The sequence below is a fragment of the Eptatretus burgeri genome, chromosome 17, assembly GCF_056783735.1.
Source record: "Eptatretus burgeri isolate ZD-2024b chromosome 17, Ebu_testis_v1, whole genome shotgun sequence".
Lineage (NCBI taxonomy): Eukaryota > Metazoa > Chordata > Myxini > Myxiniformes > Myxinidae > Eptatretus > Eptatretus burgeri.
In genome coordinates, this window is record NC_140977.1 from 8,092,553 (window position 1) to 8,116,491 (window position 23,939).

The window sequence follows — 23,939 nt, forward strand, 5'->3', positions numbered from 1 at the left end:
CGTAGTTGTCTCCTGAAAGTGGTCCAAAGCTTTCTGTGCGAGATACATGGTTAGTTCGTGTTTGGTCTTTGTGCTCGAGAGGAACTGCTTGGCAGATATCTTTCCAATAGGTGTGTTGTCTCCCACATGGAAGAAAACCGCTGCCTTGTCACCCAATCGTCTCTCTCGTGTAGCTTCCTTCAGTGAAGTAGCAACATCATAGCGATCAAAGACTCGATGCACCTCATCATAATCTCTGACCTTGCTGTCCAATGTGGCAATGAAATGATTGGCCAGATCTGCGCATGTCTTTATCCATGCTGGCTTTCCCATAGCCTGTACCACAGCCGTGCCATCTATAATGATCACTTTCTTCTGTGGAAGCTGGATATCATCGGTTGCTTCAGTCTCCGGTAGCTGAGCTCCGTCAGTGGCTTCGTGTTTGGGTAGGCCCTCCAATATGGCCGTGAGCTTGCTTTTATCATTACATGGTAACAGCGCTCCAGTTGTAGAGAACAGGGCCCGTGGGAGTGAGGTGAATTCATACTGTCCAATAGCTTCTTTGAGATTCACTTCTGGTCTAGACCGGGCAACAACGGGCAATCAGCATACGGGCAAATAGTGATCTGTCATCCTTTAGCTCTACCACTTGATCAGCATATTTATGCTTTTCCACCTTTCTTGAGCTTTTCCATAGTTTCAGCTGAAGCTTTTTCATTCTTGCCCAGATGTCAACTTTGTCACTATTAATGCGTTCTTCAACAAATTCAGCATAAGCCTTCTGGCCAATCTCATCTTGGGAGCAGACAAAACAAATGGCATATTCAATGTTCCTTGGCAGATTTTGGTACCAAGGTCGATATACTTTGAATGAAGTATGGTCACTGTAATGACACTTGACCTTTGACCTTGAGGCAAGGTCACTAAAGGTCAACAGAAAAAATGGCAACATCGTTTTTCCGATTAGTAGGACCCAATAGAATACATTTATGGTGGTTGCGCAAAATTAACATGAACTGCACACAAACTCCAAATCGAGCACATCGGCCCCCCCACTACAAAGTGAAAACATGTTTTTAGAACTTTTTACAAATTAATCAAGAATGAAAATCTGAAATGTCTTCAGTCAATAAGTATTCAAACCCTTTGCTATGACGCACCAAATTGAGCTCAGGTGCACCCAATTTCCTTTGATCATCCTTGAGATGTCTCTACAACTTGATTAGAGTCCACCTGTGGCCAATTCAATTGATTGGACATGATTTAGAAAGAAACACAACTTTCTATGAAAGGTCCCATCGTTGACAGTGCATGTCAGAGGAGAAACTCCACCATGAAGTCCAAGGAACTGTCCAGAGAACTCGCAGATATAATTGTGAGGAGGCATAGATCTGGGGAAGGGAATAAAACAATTCCTAGTCTTGAAAGTTCCCAAGAGCACAGTGAGCTTCATCATGAGGAAATGGAAAGAATATGGAACTACCAAAACTCTTCCTAGAGCTGGCTGTATGACCAATCTGATCAACCGGGCAAGAAGGACCTTGGCCAGGGAGGTCATCAAGAACCCAATGACCACTCTGATAGAACGACAGAGTTCCTTGGCTGAGGTGGGAGAATGTACAGGAAGGACAACAGTATCTGCAGCACTTCACACATCTCGGTTTTATGGAATGGCCGCCAGACAGAAGCCACTTCTGAGAAAAAGGCACATGACAGTATACCGGGAGTTTGCAAAAGGCCATGTGAAAGACTCTGAGAACATGAGGAAAAACATTCTGTGGTCTGATGAGACGAAAATTGAACTCTGGCCTGAATGCAAAGTGCTACATCTGGTGGAAACTGAGCACAACTCAGCAACAACCTAACACCATCCCTCCCATGAAGCATGGTGATGGCAGCATCATGCTATGGGGATGCTTTTCAGCAAAAGGGACTTGGATACTTGTAAGGATAGAGGGAACAATGAATGGAGCCAAATGCAGGCAAATCCTTAAGGAGAACCTGCTTCAGAGTACAAAAGGCCTTAGACTGCAGCAAAGATTTACATTCCAACAGGCCAACGACCCCAAGCATACAGCCAAAGCAACACTGGAATGGCTTCAGAACAAGAATGTGAAAATCCTTGAGTGGCCCAGCCAGAGCCCAGACTTGAATCCCATTGAGAATCTGTGGAAAGACTTTAATATTGCTGTTCATCGACACTTTCCATCCAATTTGACAGAGCTTGAGCAAATCTGCAAGGAAGAATGGGAGAACATCGCTAAATCCGGATGTGCAAAGCTGATAGAGACAGATCCAAGAAGACTCGAAGCTGTAATCGCTGTCAAAGGTGCTTCTACAAAGTATTGATTCAGGGGGTTGAATACTCACATAAATGAGATATTTCAGCTTTCAATTAGTAATTAATTTATAAAAATTTCCAAAAACATGTTTTCACTTTGTCATTTGGTATTTTGTGTTAATCGGTGACAAAATATTTAAATTTAATCCATTTTAAATTCAGGCTGCAACAAAATGTGACAAAAGTTGAGGGGTGTGAATACTTTCTGAAGACACTGCATATCCACTTTAGAAAGATACTGTTGTGGTTCTGCGAAGCCAGTGCTCCCCCCTAGCCAATGGCATACAACATATAGTGGTTCTGAGACAGTTATTTCATTGGTATCCGTTTTCGATAGCCATTCCCTTATGTCTCGTGGGTTTATGGGACAAAGTGCATTGTCTGGGTATTTAGGAATGTCTTTAATCCCATTCTTTAATCTAATATACTTTGCTGCATACACGAACCATCTTTATTCGCGCATGCTTGCACACATAGCAACCGGGGTGGCCTTCATGAGCAAACGCGTGCCATTTCTCATTCAAATCTCGTGCCATTATCAAACAGCCGCTGACCTCAGACCTTCTCCACACTTGGACCATAATGCTACAACATTTCTACAATCATCGCAATGCCTTCATTAAAAAAAAGTTCTACGCAAGTACGAATCAAGGGTACGAGACCCCCCCCCCCCACCCCCCTTGGTGTGGCCATCCACAGGTAAGGTACCATGCGAAGTGGTAAAACCCTGCCAGGATTGGCAGCACCAATTGGCATTCGTGGTTGCTGAACAAACTGCCAGAGCATGAAGTTATTCGTACCCACTGGCCTCAGGACTGTTGCTAACAACCAGCCACATGTTCTTCCCCAAGGAGTCCTGAGGCCGAGGCTGTTTCTCAGGAGTCACAGATGGTACTCTGTGGAGTCGTAGAAGTTAAATGGCAAAATCCCTCTTCTCTCGTTGGTTGTAACCTCAATTTGCGGGTTTCATAAGCTTGAACGGAGTCTTCACAGGACTCAAAGTATCCACCTCCATTTCATTGTCGGATCACAATTCAAAGACCAAGTTTTGAAGTTTTCCTGTTCCTCTATCTTTGTTTCAAGGGTTATTTTCACAATTGTCAATGAACCCAAGCCAGCCTCCAAATGTAGTTCGTTTATGGTAATATTCCTCCCATAAAGTTTTCAAAATCTCAGTGACGTTCTTTTTTACGAGTCATTTTCAATGATCGCTTTTTGTTTGTGCTTCCAGGATATTTCTGAGACAGGGGTATTGAAATTTTTTTTGAGATGTTATAAAGGATTACTCTGCATACATTGTTGTGTCTTTGTGAGTACACTTGTTCTGACAAATTTATCTCTATCCTGAGAGGTGATGGTGCTTTCTGTTTCTACATTGCTGAATCTACACTTGTCAGATGGAATTAATCCTGCCATCTTCTTGAAGCCATTGATATTCTCCCAAATGGCACTGGATATTTGTTAATCTTTTGTTTTCTACTTTTCATTTGTCATCTTTGCAATCATTGGCGCTGTGTTGGTTGCTGTTTCAAGTTCATATGTGGGGCATCTTCTATTCGCACTTGTCCTTGCAAAAGTTTTTGTAATGCGAGTTGGAGATATCTTTCTGCCTTGGAGTATTCGTGTTTGTGTACAAATTGGATTTGGTAGTCTGATGAACTCTTCACGTACTCAACCAGCCGTACACTCGTCAGTCTAAGCACTTGATTGAGCTCCATAAAGCCACCACCTCCTCCTCATCATCTCTTCAGGTACATTCTCTGGATGCATTGGTTTTGTGGAACATTTCATGGATGGTGACGAGTTTCCTTGTTTTGACATCTATTTTGTTGATCTCCAATTGTGGCCAGTTTATAATTGCACAGCTATATTGGAACACCGGCACTGCAAGTTGGTTTGCAGATTTTGTTTTGTTTCTTGGAGAGAGGGATGACTTCAGAATTAATCTTTTTCTGCATAGGTACTCTGCTGATTATTTTATGCATTTTTACCTTTGCCACTAGCCTGGTGTTGCCTTTGCGGTTAGGGTGTCTGTCTTGGGATCCTTGGGGTCCTGAGTTTGAACCTTGTTGGCTGCTGAATCAACACCAGGTGGGGTTGACTCAGCTTGTCATCCTCCTGAGGTCGGTGAAATTAGTACCAGTGTACTATTAGAGCATCAGCGGCACAGCCGCATTCCAAGAAATTATAGCTACCCGGCAGCCAAGCTGCTATATGCAAGAACAAAACAGAACCTTCGCCACTGAAGGTGGATGGAGGTTATGTTTTCAACCCTGTCTGTCTGTTTGTTTGTGAACAAAATGTCTCAAAAAGTTGCGGACGGATTGGGACGAAATGTGGTGAAGAGCTTGGGTATGTGAGAAGGACGAAATGATTCGATTTTGGTGAAGATCCGAATCCGGACAAGATAATTTTTTCAGTGATTCTTCACCATTGAGTGATCGGGCTAAAAGGACATACATCAAGATATCTCAAAAAGTTCCAGTCGGATTCGGACGAAACTCAGTGGGCAAGTTGGGTATGTAACAAGGAAGAACTGTTTCAATTTTGATGATGATCCGAATCCGAATCCAATAACTTTTTAAGTGATTCTTCACCATTGAGTGACAAAACTTGGTGGATGAGTTGGTTCAGTGACCAGAACAAGCCGATTAGATTTTAGTTCAGGTCCGAATCCAGATCGAGCCCATCAGCGGGATACAAAACGTAAAGCAATCAGGTTGTTGGAGGTATGCACTTTTGTGGCAGAGCTCGGGTATTTGCAGAATGCTTCGTTTCCTAGTTCCTGTATTGTTGCATTTATATCAATTGAGATGTTGTCTGTTCTTTTTGAGATGTGGTACTCTCTCTTGCGTGTATTATTTGATGTTTCCTTAAATGTGATGATTGAATAAAGGCTTTAGAACACAAAGAACATTTGAAGGGCTTCTCTCCTGTGTGCACTCTTTCATGATTCATTAAATGTGATGATTGAATAAACGTCTTAGGACACAAAGAACACTTGTGTGGCTTCTCTCCTGTGTGTATTCTTTGATGATTCCTTAAATGTGATGATTGACTGAAGGTTTTAGGACACAAAGAACACTTGTGTGGCTTCTCTCCCGCATGTATTCTTTGATGATTCCTCAAATGCGACGATTGAATAAAGGCTTGAGGACACAAAAAACACTTGTGTGGCTTTTCACCTGTGTGTATTCTTTGATGAACGTGTAAATATGATGAGCGAGCAAACTCCTTGCTGCAAACGGAACAGATGAACGGCTTTTCATGTGTGTGTGATCTCTGATGCACGCGTAAATCTGATGAGCGAGCAAACTCCTTGCTGCAAATGGAACAGGTGAACGGTTTCTCTCGTGTGTGCACTGCTTGATGAATTTTCCATCCTGAGATATAAGTGAAAGCCTTGCTGCACACAATGCACTTGTAAGCCTTCTTTCCAGCATGTAATCTTCGATGATGGTTCTTTAAATATGTCGACCGAAAAAAGGCCTTATGACACACAGGACACTTGAACTTCTTCTCCCTTGTATGTCTTCTTTGATGTCGATACAAACTTGAAGAACGATCAAACCCCTTGTTGCATACTGCGCATGTGAACGGTTTCTCTCCCGTGTGCACTCTTTGATGAATTTTCAAATCTGATGCATTACCGTAAGCCTTGCTGCACGCAGAACACTTGTGTGGCTTAACTCCCGTGTGTATTCGGAGATGATTTTTCAAATGTGATGATTGAATAAAGGCTTTCGGACACATAGAACACTTGTGTGGCTTCTCACCTGTGTGTATTCTGAGATGATTTTTTAAAGTAGTGGAATCAGCAAAGGCTGTAGGACACAAATAGCACGTGTAAGGCTTCTCACCTGTGTGTGTTTTTTCATGATTCCTTAAATTTGATGATTGAATAAAGGCTTTAGGACACGAAGAACACTTGTAGGGCTTCTCTCCCGTGTGTGTTCTTTGATGTTTCCTGAAATATGATGATCGAGCAAACTCCCTGCTGCACACAGAACACTTGTAGGGCTTCTCTCCTGTGTGTATTCTGAGATGATTTTTTAAACGAGTCGAATCGGCAAAAGCTGCAGGACACAAATAACACTTGCAGGGCTTCTCACCTGTGTGTATTCTGAGATGATTTTTTAAACGAGTCGAATCGGCAAAGGCTGCAGCACACAAATAACACTTGCAGGGCTTCTCACCTGTGTGTACTTTTTGGTGACTCCTTAAATTTGATGATTGAATAAAGGCTTTGGGACACACAGAACACTTGTAGGGCTTTTCCCCCAGGTGTGTTCTGAGATGTTTCCTTAAGTGTGATGATCGAGCAAAATCCTTGCTGCACACGGAACACCTGTGTGGTCTCCGACTTCCTTGGATATTCTTGAGGGTCTCTGGACAACGTTTACAAGACACGCTGCTGAATGTGACAGTTTCATGAGTACCAGTCTGTGTCATGTGACGATTGAAAACTCGTGTGCTGAACGACTGGGAACGGTTGGAACAAGAGTACAGTTTCATTTGTTTCTCTGGAAAGACAAGTCACAAAAAGCATCGTCAATTCACACCAACTTGTCCAGATTTGACAAGTATTTCAGAATTAATTTAAACATTCTCCAAATTTCTGTCCTCCACGCAAGGGAGATTCAAGTTAGGATTTAACGTAACCAGTGAAGATTCAAAAATGGGAAAATTTCGAATCATATCAATTAATCAAACTGGACGGCTGCGATCAAAGATTGCTGATAGTTCCCGGTTTAGCCAACTCGTAATATTAGCCAATTAGTAGCACTTGAAATTCTGCCTCAAAACGAAAAAAAACTAACATTAAAGGCCACTCTTCGACGTCACGACATTGCCAGATACGCCTCCGCCCACATTATTACATCATTATAAATATTTGTACCAAGTTCGATTTAAATCCCTGAACCCAGATTCAAAGTATTAAATAATTCTGGCTGCCAGACCATACGTCCGATCAGGTTGAAATTTAAAAGGTACATTCCCCGTGAATACTTGATCATAACTGTGATGTTTCACTGCAATTGATGAAGCAGTTCAAGAGAAAGAAGTTTTTAAAGATTTCCGTTCAATCCAATATGGTTGCCAGACCATGTGACCTATTAATTATATTCATGAACAACTTGTTATCCCCAAGGCATGGAGAGCACGTGCATGAAGTTTCCCCTCAATCTGTCAAGTCGTTTTGGAGAAAAGGATATTTAAAGGTTTATTGTTTGAAAAATCATGGCTGCCAAAACCACGTGACCTATGATGTCATAGGTGGAGAACTTTCGGTTCCTCATGGATAGACGATCGTACCTGTAAAGTTCAGCGATCTGTTCAGCCATTTCAGAGAAGATTTTTGAAGGTTTTTATGTTAAAAACAATATAGCTGTCAAATCATGTGACTAATGACATCATCAATCCCCCCCCCACTCCCAATACAATTTAGCCCGATATGACACTCAAAAATTTTCATACTGATCAGATAAAATGTTCGATGTATGCAATTATGACGTCATAATGAAGCCACGTGTGACGTCATCAAAAAAAAATCACACTCGTTTCCCACGGGGAGTACTTCGCAGGTGCAAAGTTTTAATTTTTTCCATGGAGCAGTTTTGCAGATGCAGAAGTCCAAAGTTTTTCCTTCTCCCCAACATGACTGCAACACCACATGACCTATGACATCGTAATTATCATTCAAACATTCTACACGAGTAGTCGCTCCTGTGGTGAAAATTTCGTGTCATTCGGAAGAGTAAAAATAGTAATCGTGAAAAGAATGGAATCCAGAATGCTGTCACAGGACAAGCTAGTCATCAGTCGGAGAGATGGTGACGTTAGATATCGATCTGATCAGGACCTTGAATGGTGGGATGCACAACTCGAGGTGATCGAGAACGGCACTCAATAGACCGTGGAAGAGGCTTGTGGAAGAGCTAGTACAGTGAAGGGATCAGGACGTAACAGACAAAACAGGACGCAAAACACGCATGCATGGGGTGGACAAAGTGGATACAGAAGGAAACTCATCGGAAGGAAAAACTGGAAATTTGGAAGGGGATAGGCTGAGGAGTGCGGAATGGGGTGGGGGGAGTTGGAAGAGGTCTAAAATATAATTGTTTTCAATGGGGGATGAGCTGAAATGGTGGTGAACAGCTCTATTGAAGATCTGAAGGACAGAATGAGATTGAGGAGGATGTGAAAGTTTATTCCACAGGTGTGGCAAAAGAGGAACAAATCAGTGGAGGTGAGCAGTATTCCTGGATTTAAGTAGTTTCACCAGAAGGGGGTTGATGGGGAAGTGTGTGAGCCCTGCATGAACCTGGGGGGAGGGACAAATCATGGAAAGAGCAGATTACGCCAAGCCATTTGAAGGGAGGCAAGGGATGGAAGGGGAGCGTACATCTGCAAGGCTTTCATCTGCAGCTTGATGGAGTACTGCTCTCCCCTCTGGGCTAGCGCCCCTGCCTCACATCTTTCTCAGCTTGACGCCATGGGAACCAAGGCTTTCAACATCATTGGAATCTCTCACGATGAAGGCGAGTCGATGGGCAAATGACTTCGCCATCGGCAACAAGTCAGAGGTCTCTGTCTCTTTCCGCCTCATTTCTGGTCTTGCACCTTCTGCCCTCTCCGTGTTTTGTCCCCCCCAAGTATCTGCAGGATGCACGTGGTCCACCATCAACCCCCTCGTAGTGAAACTGCCCGACTCCAGAACCACTGCTCACCTCCACTCATTTATTCCTCTCTTTTCCCGCCTGTGGAAGCACCATCCACAATCTCTTCAATCACATTCTTCCCTCTGGGTCTTCAAGCAGGCTGTTCACCACCATCTCAAGTCATCCCCCATCCAAAACCATGATCTTCTCCACACCCATTAAACCACCCCAACCCCACCCAAAATTTTGTTTATGTGTCCATATTGTCCAACTAAACCCTTGTGTTCTCCCCCTTCCTCGGATCATTACCTGCATCCTTTGTTTGACTGTCTCTGTCAACTTTTGCCTCTGCGCTGCTGTTGGAGTTTCCCTTTTCTCCTGCTGGTCCATTTGTTATATAATGTCCTGATCGAGCTCTTCCATGAGCCTAGACCATGTATCAAAAAACCCCCCAAAAATCTCAGATGTTGAAGGAAAGGTTCCAAGCTCAATATATTGCGGTAAAAGAACCAGGAGATAGAAGCGTTCAATATTGTCACATAACTGAGTTGTTGAACTGCTTTCTACAGGAAATCGTCCAAAGTTGGTGTCAGTGATTGTCACACTGCGGAGTGACGTCGCAGGATTTTGAAATAGTAGTGACCGACTCGTCCGACGTGATGCGAAAAATCTTCAATATGTGTATTTTATGTGCAACGTGTATTATAAATTAAACAGGTATCCCTGTCTCATTCACAAAAACAATGTAAACATTTCAGTGAAAACAATTTGAATGGGCAAGTCCGTCATTCTGCAGGGTTTGGAACAAAATCATTTCATCGTGAAAGAATGATCGAAACAAGTAAACACAATGCGATGTGATCTATAGAGAGCTCGGCTTACCTAAGAGCAGCTGAGCAGCTTTGCTTTTCTCCGTGGGTGGAGAATCACACGCTTCCTGCTTTACATGATCATTGCTCAAAGCATCCTGGGAAGTGTGAAGAAGGTTGTTTTGGAAAGTTTCTGACTTCACGACTTGAGCTTCACCTGTAAACCATGTGACAACAGTTCATTACAAGAGAGGAAGGGACAAACAAGTGAATCTAAACCAAAACAATCATTCTATGTAGTGGGGAGAAATGTCCTAGATCTCCAACAGACAAACTAATTTCCTACTTAACTAAAGTGGTCAACAGGAGAGGGGGTTAAGGGGGGGGGGGACTTGTGATCTGAAAGGGGAGAGTGGTCGGAAAATAAAGGAAGTGCATGATGAAATGACAATTTGGTGTTCTCGCTGATGCGGAATACCTGGATGCATTCTATTGCCTTCTAAAATTAATTATGTGAACTCTTAATTAGTGCTCTTAATTAATCAGCACGTGCTGATTACAGACACGTCACACTGGTACAGCGAATCATTCTAAATACAAGTTGAAGTTGGAAGTAAATAACCGTTTCATCATGGGTTGAAAAAAGCCCCATGTGGGAATACTTTGAAAAATTATCATGTGCCAATGATGTGTACATCATATATGCATACGTCATGGACCATTGGACCATTATGTATTTTTGGAACCTGCGTAAAAGAAATGTTTATTTAATTTTTTTATGCCAATATATACCCACTGGTATATCGATACCAGGAATAAATAAATAAATTATACCGACAGAGCCCAGCATGAATGTATGATGACGTGCAATTACAACAGCTTTTTTTTTTTTTTCTGTTTTCTCCTTATATTGTGTAAACAAGCCGATTAGATTTTGGTTATGGTCTGGATGCAGATCCGGCCTGTCATTGGGATACAAAACGTAAACTATTCAGCCTGGGCAGAAGTACGACTTCTACCGAGTGACTTTCTAGTTTTGTGCCATCCAATGGGAGCGTCCATCGTGAATGATGGCGTGGTTGATCCAAATATTTTACCAATTTATTTCTCATCAAACTGCTTCAGTCACAGCCATCAGTACATGCATGTTCTTTTCTTGTTTTTTTTTGTCGACAGTCGAGCTAGATGAGCTGGAACAGTATAAAACACATGAACAGCTGGGTTGAGGGACAAAACAGAAATAAGGTGGGGATGAGGGGAAGAATGAGAGGTAGGGGGAGCTGCAATGGGTGAACAAGATGGATACAGAAGCAAACTCTCAAGAAGTTTACCCTGAACATCTCAAACAAATATTCTGATGCTTCAATGTGCAGAAGCGAATCCGTTATGAATGAGCTGAGTCTTTGTTCATCACTCGGTGGCCTTAAAAAATACTCCAATAGCAGCATCTCTCCAGATAATAACCTCAGTATGTACAATGTACATGTACAAATTCATGTCTGTAACTGGAACAAGCAGAATGTTGATGTAGTTCAGACCTTTCTCTTGAGACGTTGAATCATCCTCAAACTCAGATTCTACCTTCACTTTCACAATCGAATCTGAAAAGAAAAACGTCCTTTACAAAAAAACAACAAACAAAGGATCAAAGCTTTCACATAGTATAGATATGAAGGTGTATTCATTTATTTGAAATTTTTCCAGTACAGCAGGATAACATACATGAGATTTTCATTTTTACCTAATACTTGATCAACTGGACGGTTACATGAATGTTTGGACACATAGCAAGTACCCAATTCATGGTGTCATAAAATCCAAGGTTTGTTCATTAATTGATGCACACTTGTCAGACAGGTGGAGTCCAAACTTGAGTTTATAACAAAGATAAAACACAAGCAAAGCGCAAACCCCCCGGCATTGCTCAGCACTCTGCTGCACTCTTTACTACTATTGGTGACTGGCTCTTCTCTCAGCTCTGTTTTGTGACTGCTGTAATTCACGAACATTCCCAAAAGTCCCTCCTTCTAGGAAAACACTCATTGATGTGAGATGGTTTCATATAATATATATACTGTATATATATATATATATATATATATATATATATATATATATATATATATATATATATATATATATATATATATATATATACACACGTATATATAGTGTTACGGCTGTGGAAATTCGCAGAACACCATAAAGGTTCCTTAGTTCAGTTAGATCGATAAGTCTGTGTTCAGTTAGATTTCCCTTCCGTTGTTTAATGGGGATTATTCGTTTTCACCGGGCTGCGACCCTTTGAGATAGTGTTTTTCTTTCTCTATCTTTATTTTGGACCGACAGAGGACGCTACCACCCCTTCCGCGTCAAAAACCGTCCGACAACATCAAACAAAGGCGCCAAGGAAAGAACTGCGATGACGCGCGGGTTTTACCGCCTTTTTTCTCCGAGGCTGGTGTGACGAGAAGGGTGAGGCGGCTCGCTCGTGATTGGTGGATACGAGGAGTGAGGCGGTCGGAGTTGAGAAACGCCCCTTTTCGAGAAGCTTCTCGAAGGAAGGTGGAGCCGAGAATGGGGCGGAGCGATGGGCGGAGTCCCGCGCTATAAAGAGCGGACCGCATGCAAGGCTCAGGCCCCCTCTTCTTGGTTCATGCTCGCCCCTGTCTCACGGTGGTCCAGTTCTTCTTCTTCTTCCTCGCTTGGTTCCTGCACTTGTGGTCCTGTGAGCGGCCTGTTGGTGGGAGACGCGGACGGAAGGCGCAGCAGTACCAGCTGTGTGGTGGACCTGCGTGTCCGGACGAGGAGCGCCGGAGAGAGCTTGTCGGCCACGTGGGAGGCCCGGAACCAGACGCGACCACGCTGACGGTCGTGGAAGCGGGACGTCGCGACTCGCCGACCACTGAGGGGGGCAGGTAACCTGCCACGGTCTCACGGGACCCGTTCGGTCCTCCAGGTCCCGCGTTATAAAGGTCCGCGGACCCTGTCTGCCACCCTCGTCTTTGGGGGTGGCCATTTCTTGCTTTTGAACAAATGTTGGTGGCGCCGTGTCCTGTGAAGTAGACCTGCATAAGTGACTGTGCATGTACATTATTGCTCGTAGTCGGTGGTATTGCTTTTGTTTCTTGCTTGTACATTGCATGACTGCCTTGCTTGTGATGTGTGTGAAAATAAATGTGCTTGTGTGAAATATTCCCTGTTCGTTGCGTCTTTTCCCCATTGAAAATGCCATCTTGCATCACGGAATAAATAGTTGGGTTTTAAACACCCGGTAAGGAGAATCGGATCCGTTGAGGTCGGCGATAATACCCGCTCGGTTATCGCTGTAGAACGGAACTGACCGTTTAAGCTGTTCATGTCCCAAGCCAACCTACGGCGAGGTACGGCCCCTCGGTAGGTTACCCGCGCGAGTACTTAGGTATTTCGATATTCGGCAAATGACCCTATTTCGCGCGGGTAGAATGCGGACTGGGCTGTGGTGAGGTTAAACCCCCACCCGTGACTGGTTTCTGGCGATAGTTCCAGGAGGGTCACCACTGAATTGTCCGTCCGGTGGGCAACGCGGCCGATCGCACGTCGGCGGGCGCGAATTCGTAACAATATATATATATATATATATATATATATATATATATATATATATATATATATATATATATATATATATATATATATATATATATATATATATATATATATATATATATATATATATATATATATATATGAGCCTGGTGTTGGCGCAGTGGTTAGGGCAGCGGCTTGGGATCCAAAAGGTCCTGAGTTCAAGCCCCGTTGGGCCACTGAATTAATACACCAGTGGGTTGACTCAGCTTGTCATCCTTCTGAGGTCGGCGAAATGAGTACCAGTATACTGGGCCGGTGTATACCCGGTTAAAATAGGTGTACCATATCCCTGTGTCGTAAGAGGCGACCAGGGTTGCGTCAGGAAGGGCATCCGGCGTAAAACATGTGCCAAATCACTATGCGGATCATACGGATGATCCGCTGTGGCGACCCCGAAAGGGAGCAGCCGAAAGAGGAAGAAGAAGAAGAGATATATATATATATATATATATATATATATATATATATATATATATATATATATATATATATATATATATATATATATATATATATATATATATATGGAAGGAACTAGAAACTGCACAATACCATGATATCATTCCATATCCATGACTTCCAAGAGCACTCCCGATCTTCCTTTGGGTTGTAAATCGAACTGCAATAATAATACTAGTCACATTTAAAAAAAACTTTATTCAGCTTCTACAATAAACATCAACAATACAGTCGTATACAGGTTATCCCTTGTTACCTTCGCAAACTTTGTTGCGAAGGTTATGTTTTGATCGCTGTGTATTTATTTATTTGTGAATATGTGTGTTTGTTTGCTTGTTTGTTATTCGCATAACTCCAAAAGTATTGAACTGGATCGCAGCAAATTTGGTGGGATGATTGGTTATTATCCGAGGACCATTTGATTAGATTTTGGGAGCGATCGGGTCAAAGGTCAAGGTCATGAAAAGGTCAAAATCGTCTTTTTACCATAGCGCGGTCAATTTGTATCCAATTTGCATGCAACTCATGCCAAAATGTTCAGAATTCAATGCCCCATCTTGTGATATGTGACATGACACAATGACATAATAACCCTTATTAGTGGTTTGGATTCAAAGGTCAGGGGGGGTCACGACATTGCAAAATGTGCGGTTTTAGTCATAACACGGTCAATTCTTATCCGATTTGCATGAAACCAACACCAAAATGTTGACTGTTCTGTTCCCCACACTCTAATACCATTTACAAAATTAAGAGTACAAAGGTCAAGGTCGAGGTCATGAAAAGGTCAAAATCGTCATTTTGCCATAGTGCGGTCGATTTTTTATCCAATTTGCATGCAACCAATGCCAAAATGTTGTGAATTCAATGCCCAATCTTGTGATATATGATATGACACAATGACGTCATTACCTTTGTTAGCAGTTTGGGTCAAATATCAGGGGGGTCAACGACCTTTATTATTATCATAACGCGGTCAATTCTTCTACAATTTGCATGTAAGTAGATTCAAAATGTTTAGAATTCAATTCCCTATCCTGTGATGTGTAATATTTGACAGTGACTTTATTGGTGAGTTTAAAGCATTGGGGGGGGGGGGGTGTCACTGAACTTATTTCTTATAATGTGACCAGTTGTCATCAGATTGACTTGACACCCAAAAAGGTTGGCGAGTTCATACAGAAATTGTACAATGTACGTGAATCAGTGTCAAACAGCAGGAAATTTAATGTTTTAAAGCCATCATAACACATATGAGATGGCAGATGTGGTATGGGATTAAATACCCTCACAATCAACGGTTTCTGGGGTGGGGGGGGGGCAAAATGTAGCGTTGGCGAAGGTACGCGCTCTACTGAGTGCCCGTTCTAGTTTTACACGTGTTTTACCGTTCTGCCGGTCTCAGCTTTACATAGTATTTCACCCCCGCCCCACCCCACCCTGTGCGGGTGCGTATTCTTCCACTAACTGGTATTATTATTCCTCCGCCATGGTGTCACGTACACTCAGTGGCTCTGATGCATGCAGGTGGTAACTAAAGACACACAGTATGTACAGTACTAGTCCTGTACTGCACCTATCTCCGCATCAACACTGCACTGAATCGTAATGAATTCCTATTTTTTGGGTTATTGCAGATAGTGATTTTTAGCCATGGCTCCCAAGACGAAAACTGTTGCTGGTGGTGAACAAAGTCCAGAAAAGTTGAGGAAAGTGATGTCTCTCTCACAGAGAGTGGAGGTTTTGGATAAGCTTGGTCGACGTGAGAGTGCTGCCTGACTGGGCAGTCATTATGGTGTTAACGAGTCAAGTATCCACCAAATGAAGAAATGCACAGAAAACATAAGGCGTAGTGAATGCTCCGGTTTTATGATGAGCGAAAGGATGACTCCGGTAAACTGCTCCAGTGCGTGACCTGTGAGATATTGGCGAGAGGACCGAGCTCGGAACTTCACCCCCGTGTTTCCAGGATCGTAACCAGATGTTAAACGAGGATTTACTGTATAATAAACAACTAATTCCAGATCAAATCACAAGAATATTTTGCATGAACATCGCACCGAACCAATACAGCTCCCAACAGTCTCCCGTAAAGAATTTATGACCGTCATTTGGTTAAGATCAATGAGAAACTTCAGTGAGCAAAAAAACAAACAAACGTAGCATTCCTATTATAATGCAGAATTACTAAATAGAATTACAACATGAAGATTGTTGTCATTCAAACCTTTGTCAAACGAGGAGTACTCATCCAGGAACTCGGACTCCAGCTTCACAGCCACAATAATATCTGAAAATGAAACATCGCACTCAAACTCGCTGATATTACAGCCCACATACCCGTATCGTCTACACACCGTATTGTGCCACATACATTGCCATTATCCATAGCTTTATTGATTGCTTCAAACGATATTCCCCATGGCTGGTCGATCATATGTATAAAGTTTCGCATCGATCTGTTGAGAGGTTCTGCAGAAGAATATATATGTATTTTTAACATTTCTATTTTCAATCCAATATGGTCTCCAGACTACATGACCAATGAAATCATAAATTTAATTACCCACTTTGCTTTTCAATCTCCAATAAACATTATCTCCACCACCGAAGGTGAAAGAGGTTATGTTTTCACCCCTCTCTGTCTGTCTAAGTGCAGGATATCTCAAAAAGTTGCGGACGGATTCGGACAAAATCTGGTGGACGCATTGGCTGTGTGACAAGGAAGAATTGATTCGATTTTGGTGAAGATCCGATAATTTTTTTTCAGTGATTCTTCGCCATTGAGGGATGGGGCTAAACTAACATGGAGCAAGATATCTCAAAAGCTGTGGACGTATTCGGATGAACTTGGTGCACAGGTTGGGTTCCCATCCTATGCTGCCTCTTTGGCTGCTAGTTTCGTCATTGGTTAGAGGCACGGCTATGCCGCTGATGCAGTGCCCCTATTACCAGTATTCTGGTGCTCATTTCACTGACCTCAGAAGGATGACAGGCTGAGTCAACCCCCTGGTGTTAATTCAGTGGCCAACGGGGCTCGAACTCAGGACCCTAGGATCCCAAGCCACCGCCCTCACCGGGCTCACAGGTTGGGTGTGTGCCCACGACGAATTGATTTTGGTGAAGATCCGAATCCGGATCTGGATATGAGAGTTATTTAAATTATTAAAGTGATTCTTCACCATTGAGAGACAGGGCCAAAAACGATATAGTGTTGTATAGCATGATATATCAAAGATGTAATGGGCCCAATATGTTCTCGTGGATCAGGTATTGCATGGTGAAGGTATGCGCTCTTCAGACTGCCCTTCGAGGTAAGAATATAACTAAGCAAGTCAAAAGGAAATATGAAAACTATAAGGCCAGAAAAATGAAACGTATTAGTAAGGAATTGTACGCCAATCACCTCTTAGCTGTCTAACCTGGGTTTGAATCCAGACCCAGTTATAGACGGTCATCCCGGTGTTTCACAGGCAGAGTGATTCATCAACGTGTGTGCCGTCCCTCGGATGGAAGTTAAACTGGGCGTCCCATCTGCCGGCATGAGTTGGTGGACATTAAAGATCTCACGGTGTCCTTCGTGAATTGTTGGCGAGGTGTTGCAGTCACTCTGAATAAATTACAAATTCCTTCCCCGACATCCCAAGTCAGAGTGGCAACCTGGTCAGGATGGTAACCAAGTAACTACTTGGGCGGCAGCAAAAGCACAAACACCAACTTCTTTGTTAACATCACGCTCATCTGCTACGTTAGCACCACACTTATCTGCTCTGTTCACATCACGCTTATCTATTCTGTTAACATCACACCCATCTGCTCTGTTCACACGATGCTCATATGTTATGTTAACACCAAGCTTATCTATTCTGTTAACATCACGCTTGTATGTTATGTTAACACCAAGCTTATCTCTTCTGTTAACACCACACTCATATTGTTGCAGGGCCGGGTATCGGCTGCGAGCACGACCGCTAAGTTGCGCAGTAGAGTCGGCTCCACCGATCACCCGGAATTTATAGGTCGTCATCCCGGATAACTCCGGAGCCGACGGGTCCCTTATCGGACCGAAGTTCACCATTAGGTCAACCACGTGGGGTAGGGTCGATTGCCAATTTCAATTTACCTAAATATCCACGTCATCCAAACTACCGGGGAAATTCACCCTCGACGGCGCTCGTACGGAACGAGCCGCTAGCGTACCCAAAACGTGTGCGAACCGAGCGGGCGGTCACCGAGCTTCCATCGGTCCAAATGTCCCTTTACAGCGGCAACAGCCTGGCTAATTCTCCAACACGCACCGTATTAAACCAATAAAAGAAACACAAAAACGAACCGATACATTGAACACATGGGTTTCTTTATAATAGGGCAGGGGGGCACGCAAGACGCAGAGTTATCCGAATAATAAGAGGCACGTATGTACAGCAAGGCACTTATACAATTTATTACTTATTGGACTGGCGACACACACACACACACACACACACACACACACACACACACACACACACACACACACACACACACACACACACACACACACACACACACACACACACACACACAAGAAACGGTGGCCACAGCCTTTATTGAGGCCTCCAGCTCAGATGGAAAGGCGAGCTGAAGACCAGAGCCTGCCTCGGACCTGTCCACCTCGTGTCGTCTTTGAGCTGATTCGAACCCAGACACCAGCGAGCCGCGAGCAGCCTCCCGGGCTCCGCGCTCGTACCGCCAACCAATAACTCTCCTTGGTATCTTCAGAGAGACGGCGCGCACCCCTTCCGGTTCTTGTCGACGGCAGGATCTCCCAATCTCTCCTCAAAGGTCCGAATCGTGCCGCACCCTTATTCACCCTGTCTCTGGGGGGGGGGGAGGACGCCTCTACCCAACCCCCCCCCGCTCTCCCTCACTAGATGGTTTTGACGAGCAGAATTGCTCGTCGCCCTGTCAGTGGCCAAAATGAGCGGCAAGTCCGTCGATTGGCCCGGGGGCGTGGTGACGTCACGCGGACCCCTTTCTCCCTGTCGCGGGATCTGATTGGCTGAGGGGCGGCGACCCCACCCGTAGCACGCTGATTGGTCGAGGGGCCGCCGCGAGGCTCCTCCTTTAATTCCGCCCGCCAAACAGGCAGAGGAACATTATTCTGCGTGGTCTCCGCCCACGTACGTACTGGAACGCACGTAGGCTATGGCGTCGGCCAGAGCGAGGTGAAGGTGATGCTGGCGTGTCGTAGTTATGAGGGGTGTAAGAAATGAAAGAAAACCCTGACTATCAAAGTAACTCACAGCGCATTTACATTTATTCACCCATTAGACTCGGGAAAGGGAGCTACCTATCCACATTCACTTATCGAAATAACTGAGCTATAGGACCTGAATGTTGTGTGCTCATGGCTTCCAGATTCGCAACAATATGTTATGTTAACACCACGCTTATCTATTCTGTTAACATCACGCTTCTCTGCTCTGCCGCACCCCTTGATACATTTGGATGGACGTTATCTCCCTCCAGAGTTTTATCTTATTTCAGCTTTTCTGCTTCTCTTCCACTGGAACTCCTCTGAAAGCCCTTCCTCATCGTGCAGATAAACTCTCTCGGGTATTAGTTATCCTTCTGATTGTATTTGCATCAATGTTGAAGTAAAATAACTATTTTATAATCCTGCAATCTCACTTCCATCACAGACCAATCTCCCTGTGTTATTCATCAATGAACCCACACTCGTCTTAAACTGTTCCTCTCACTTTGGAACTTGAAGAATGGCTCACGGATCTTCTTCTTCTTCTTTAAGAGTCACACATTCCCATGTTCTTGTGGAGTTGGTGGAGGGAAGCCTGATGCAAGTCTTTCACGAGCCGGCTGGCCAGGCCTGACGCTTTTGGTAGGTATTTGTAATTTGTTCATGGTGCCGGAGACGGTAGCTTACTCATTGTGAACGACACCGTGGGGTCTTACCTCGAGGCCACAGTGCCAGTCGATTATTGAAATATTCATTAATTAAATCCAGTAAGCACGGATATATAAAAATCCATGTTTACTGTTTAATAAACATGTTGGAGTTCAATGAAGCAGTTTCTGATTGGGTGAATGAGGAAAGTGTAGTGGATGTACACCTGGACTTTCAGAAGGTACATGATAATGTAGCACATCGGAGGTTGTTAGCTCAGGTGAGTGCTTGTGGAGTGGCTGGTCAGGTAGCTAACTGGGTTGGAAACTGGATTAGTGAGAGGAAGCACAGAGTGGTGTGGGTGGGAGGAAGTTGGGATAGAAGGGTGTAACTAATGGGGTACCTCAGAGATCAGTACTCGGACAATTAATATATTGTTACGAATCTCCGCCCGCCCGGCGTGCGAACGACCACGTTAACTAATAGTGGCTGGTTGGTCCACCGAACGAGCAATTCAGTCGTGACTTTCTGGAACAACGCCAGAAACCAGTCACGGGTGGGTTTTTAATCCCACCACGGCCGTGTCCGTATTCTACCCGTGCGAAATAGGGTCAATCGCCGAATATCGATATACCTAAGTACCCGCGCGGGGAACCTACCGAGGGACCGTACCTCGGTGAAGGCCTGCTTGGACACGAACCGCTTAAGTGGTCCGTTCCGTTCTAGGATAACCGAGCGGGTATTATCGCCAGACCTCACCGGACCCGATTCTATTTATCGGTTATTTAAAAACCAACTAATATTCCACAATACAAGATGGCATTTCAATGGGGGAAAAATGACGTGATGAACGGGTAACATTCACACAAGCACATTTAATATTTCTACACACATATACCAGAAAGCAATGAAAAACACTTTTACAGTCAACAAAAGCAAAACACGCATGCAGTTGTTTTATGAAGACTGCGGGACGGGGACAAAGACACGGGCAAGGCGAAGCACTACAACCGTCTATGAGCAATTATATACAGTCACTTAACAGGTTTTTACTTACAAGACACGGCGCCACAACATGCATTCGAAAGCAAAACCCCAGGAAAAAAAGACCACCCCCATCGACAGGGGAGTCAGACTGGGCCCGTGGGCCTTTATAACGTGGAGCCGTGTACACCGCAGAGGCTCCGCGAGGCCGCGCAGGTTACCTTCCTCGCTGGGCGACCCACGACGCTCCTTCCCCACGGCAGCTCGCGTAACCGCGGTCCGGCTCATGTCTGGTGGTACGGGCCCCGGCCGGCAACGCCTGAGAGGAACGAACGGGCCTTCGCTCTTTTTGAGTTGATGCTCTCTTTAAGAGCCCGTCCGCCCCTCGCGCTGCTCGGACTGTCCCAAACCCTGATCACCTCGCTCAGTTGGGAGCTGGTTGGCAAGTTCTCCCCGGCTCGTACACGAGCGCGCAGGTCTGCGCGGCACAGCAGGCGGGGCTGCGCTCCCAGCTTGCGTCTCCTCCTGGTGTCCGAACCTCTCCACCGACTGAAGGCTCCAAGCGCCAGGCTCCAGACTTCCGCGCAGCTCCTCGACCTCACCAGACTCACCTCCAGACCCGACTTGACTCGACTCGTTGAACTGGCGTGCTGCGCGGCCTTTTATAGGGCTGGTGAGACGAGATCTGATCTCCGCCCTCTCACCTCTGCGCGGAAAGCGGACGTCGTGGAAATCACCGACCCTCTGGATCCGATTCTCCGAGAGCGAGCCGACGTGTTTGAAATCATCACCCTTCGACCCCCACAGGCCCCACCCCTTTCTCTCCTGTGATCCGTTTTCCGAGGCGAAGCTTCCACACACCAGATTGCGCTCACAACGAAACCCCCCGCGTCGGTTTGCAGTGACACTGTTCGCTGGGGACTCGCCGCGGCTGGTGCAAAGATGGCGGCGTTTCGGAGACGAAGGTGAGGCGATGTTTGTGGTGTGGAGATGTTGCCGGTTGCTGGTGGAGTGGTGAGGATGGCGTGGTTCTTGAGAGGCAGGTGTGGTTGTGGTTGTTGTGAAGCGGTTGATGAGTGATGTTGGTGGTTCGTCCAAAAATAATGATAGTAAAGAAAAACGGCTATCTCAAAGATCACAGCCCTGTGACACGAATAATTCCCATTAAACAACGGTGGGGAAATCTAACTGAACACGGACTTATCGGCATAACTAAGGACCAATATGGTGTTCTGCGAATTTCCACAGCCGTAACACTACCCCCTCCCCTTTTTACAGACTCGTCCCGAGTCGTCGAATTTTCGTGTGCCATAATGTGTAAGTTTCCCCTAGTACGTTTTATCTTCGGATCCCTGAGTGCGACATTTAGTGTATTCGTGTACCAAAAATAAATAACCTACAGATTGAGTAACTAACTAAACAAACCCACTCATATAAACGACTTAAATAAATTGCCGGCGCTAAGACAAACATGCAGGGGGAAGAAACTAATTTACAATTTACAACTTATAAATTTTACACTAAACCGTGGCCCAGGATCGATGGACTCCGTGGGGAAAAAGAAAAGCAGGGAGCCAGGCTACCCACACGCAGTCTCTGGCTCATGAACCATTGCAGGTGACAGGGAATGTGGCCGGCTGCTCAAGCGCAGTCCTAGGCCTTCCCCGTGGAATGAGCGCAGTGAACACAAGCGGTGCACGGGCTGCCAGTGCAGTCCCGTGATGCGGCTGCCTACCGGGCAGTCTCTGCAGAACGCGCGATGATCCTGGTGCACATGGTAATGAATGGGGGCAAATGCAAAACAGAAGGGCGAGCAGGCATGGGGTCAAGGCAAAGCAAAACAAGGCCGTTGTAGCAAAACGGGCTGGTGGTGAAGCTGACCGGCACAGGCTTTGTAGGAAAACAGCCGGCAGATGAAGTGACCGGCACAGGCCTTGTCGCAAAACAGCCGGCAGATGAACTGGCCGGCACAGGCCTTGCAGCGAAACAGCCGGCAGATGAATGACTGGCACAGGCCTTGCAGTAATGAGGTTCGTGGAGGAAGTGCGGTGGTGCTGGCCACTCGGAAGGCGGGCTCGGACCTACCCTACTGTCTCCCTCCCAACTTATCGCCTTTGCCTGTCAACGTCCATACCCACTCCCTTAGTTTGCAAACAAAACAAATTTAGCCCCATCTTATTTTTTTGTTTTATTTTATTTCCCCCTCTATAAATCATCTCCCTAACCCCCTTTATTGTCTTTGGCCGGCTAACCTATCGTCATCCTAGCCTACTCCCAACCCCTATGTTCCCTTCCCGGAGGGGAATAAGGGAGAGCTAGCGTCCTGTGTCGAGGCCCAATATAAGCCTCAGAACAGCCTCCTCAGATCTCAGCGATCTACTTAACCATGGTGAGTCCAGCGGCCCACAATGAGAGCGAGGGGATGGATGGTGCGGAGGGGTACACTTCCAAATCTACCCGAACCATTTAACTGTTAACTACCCCGGGGCTTTTCAAAAGCGCCTCTCGCTTAAACTATCGGTTCTAACAACCAAGATTCCCGTCGCCTGTGTTGGTGTCCTTCCAAATTTGGGCCATGCCCTCCAATTTTCCTCCCGTGCCCTCACACGGTCTCATGGCTGGGACGCGTGGCTCCCTTGGCAGGAACTACCCTCTGCCGATTCTCCAACGATGGCACCCCCGGGCACTACAACTGTCTCCGAGCCTACCAGCTCCCTAAACATCGGGGAGTGCCCTCCCTGGCTACTCCCCTGAAACGCTCACGTGGCAAGCTGGTGCCCCGGGCCCCTTCCCTGGGTGCCCGTGCCGAATGCACTGCCCACGCTGCCAATGGCGCCCCGGGCCCCGCATTATGCAGGCCCACCCGTGCCCACTACACTATCCCGGCCCCCACTGGACCCTTGGCCTACCGCGGCCGACTAGCCTGGTGCCCGGGGTACCCACGAAGCGATACTCACCGTTCGTAGCCACGCTTCCAGCCCGTCAACAGGGCTCCTGCACCCCTCCAAACGGGTTTTAAGCCTACACTGCCACCAACAGCAAAACGACCTCCATTTTGTCAATTTGACTAACCCACCAACTCACATTATACTGACCCCGGGGTCCCTTGGGAGGGAATCACTGCTCCCCCCAATCACTCATCGCACCATGCATTCCACATTCACTCCATTCACTCAGGCTCGCTGGCC

At 45.4% G+C, this 23,939-nt stretch overlaps 1 protein-coding gene across 1 annotated transcript in view; it reads right to left on the minus strand.

Moving 5' to 3' along the window:
- Positions 1 to 5,119: 5,119 nt before the first annotated feature.
- Positions 5,120 to 23,939, minus strand: part of LOC147009208 (uncharacterized) — a 153,228-nt gene continuing 134,408 nt past the window's right edge. The window contains exons 14-15 of the mRNA XM_085862997.1: positions 9,865 to 10,008; positions 5,120 to 6,843 (exon numbers count right to left, since the gene is read on the minus strand). Coding sequence (XP_085719123.1) covers positions 5,120 to 6,843; positions 9,865 to 10,008 — 1,868 coding nt within the window. The remainder of the gene's footprint in view (positions 6,844 to 9,864; positions 10,009 to 23,939) is intronic.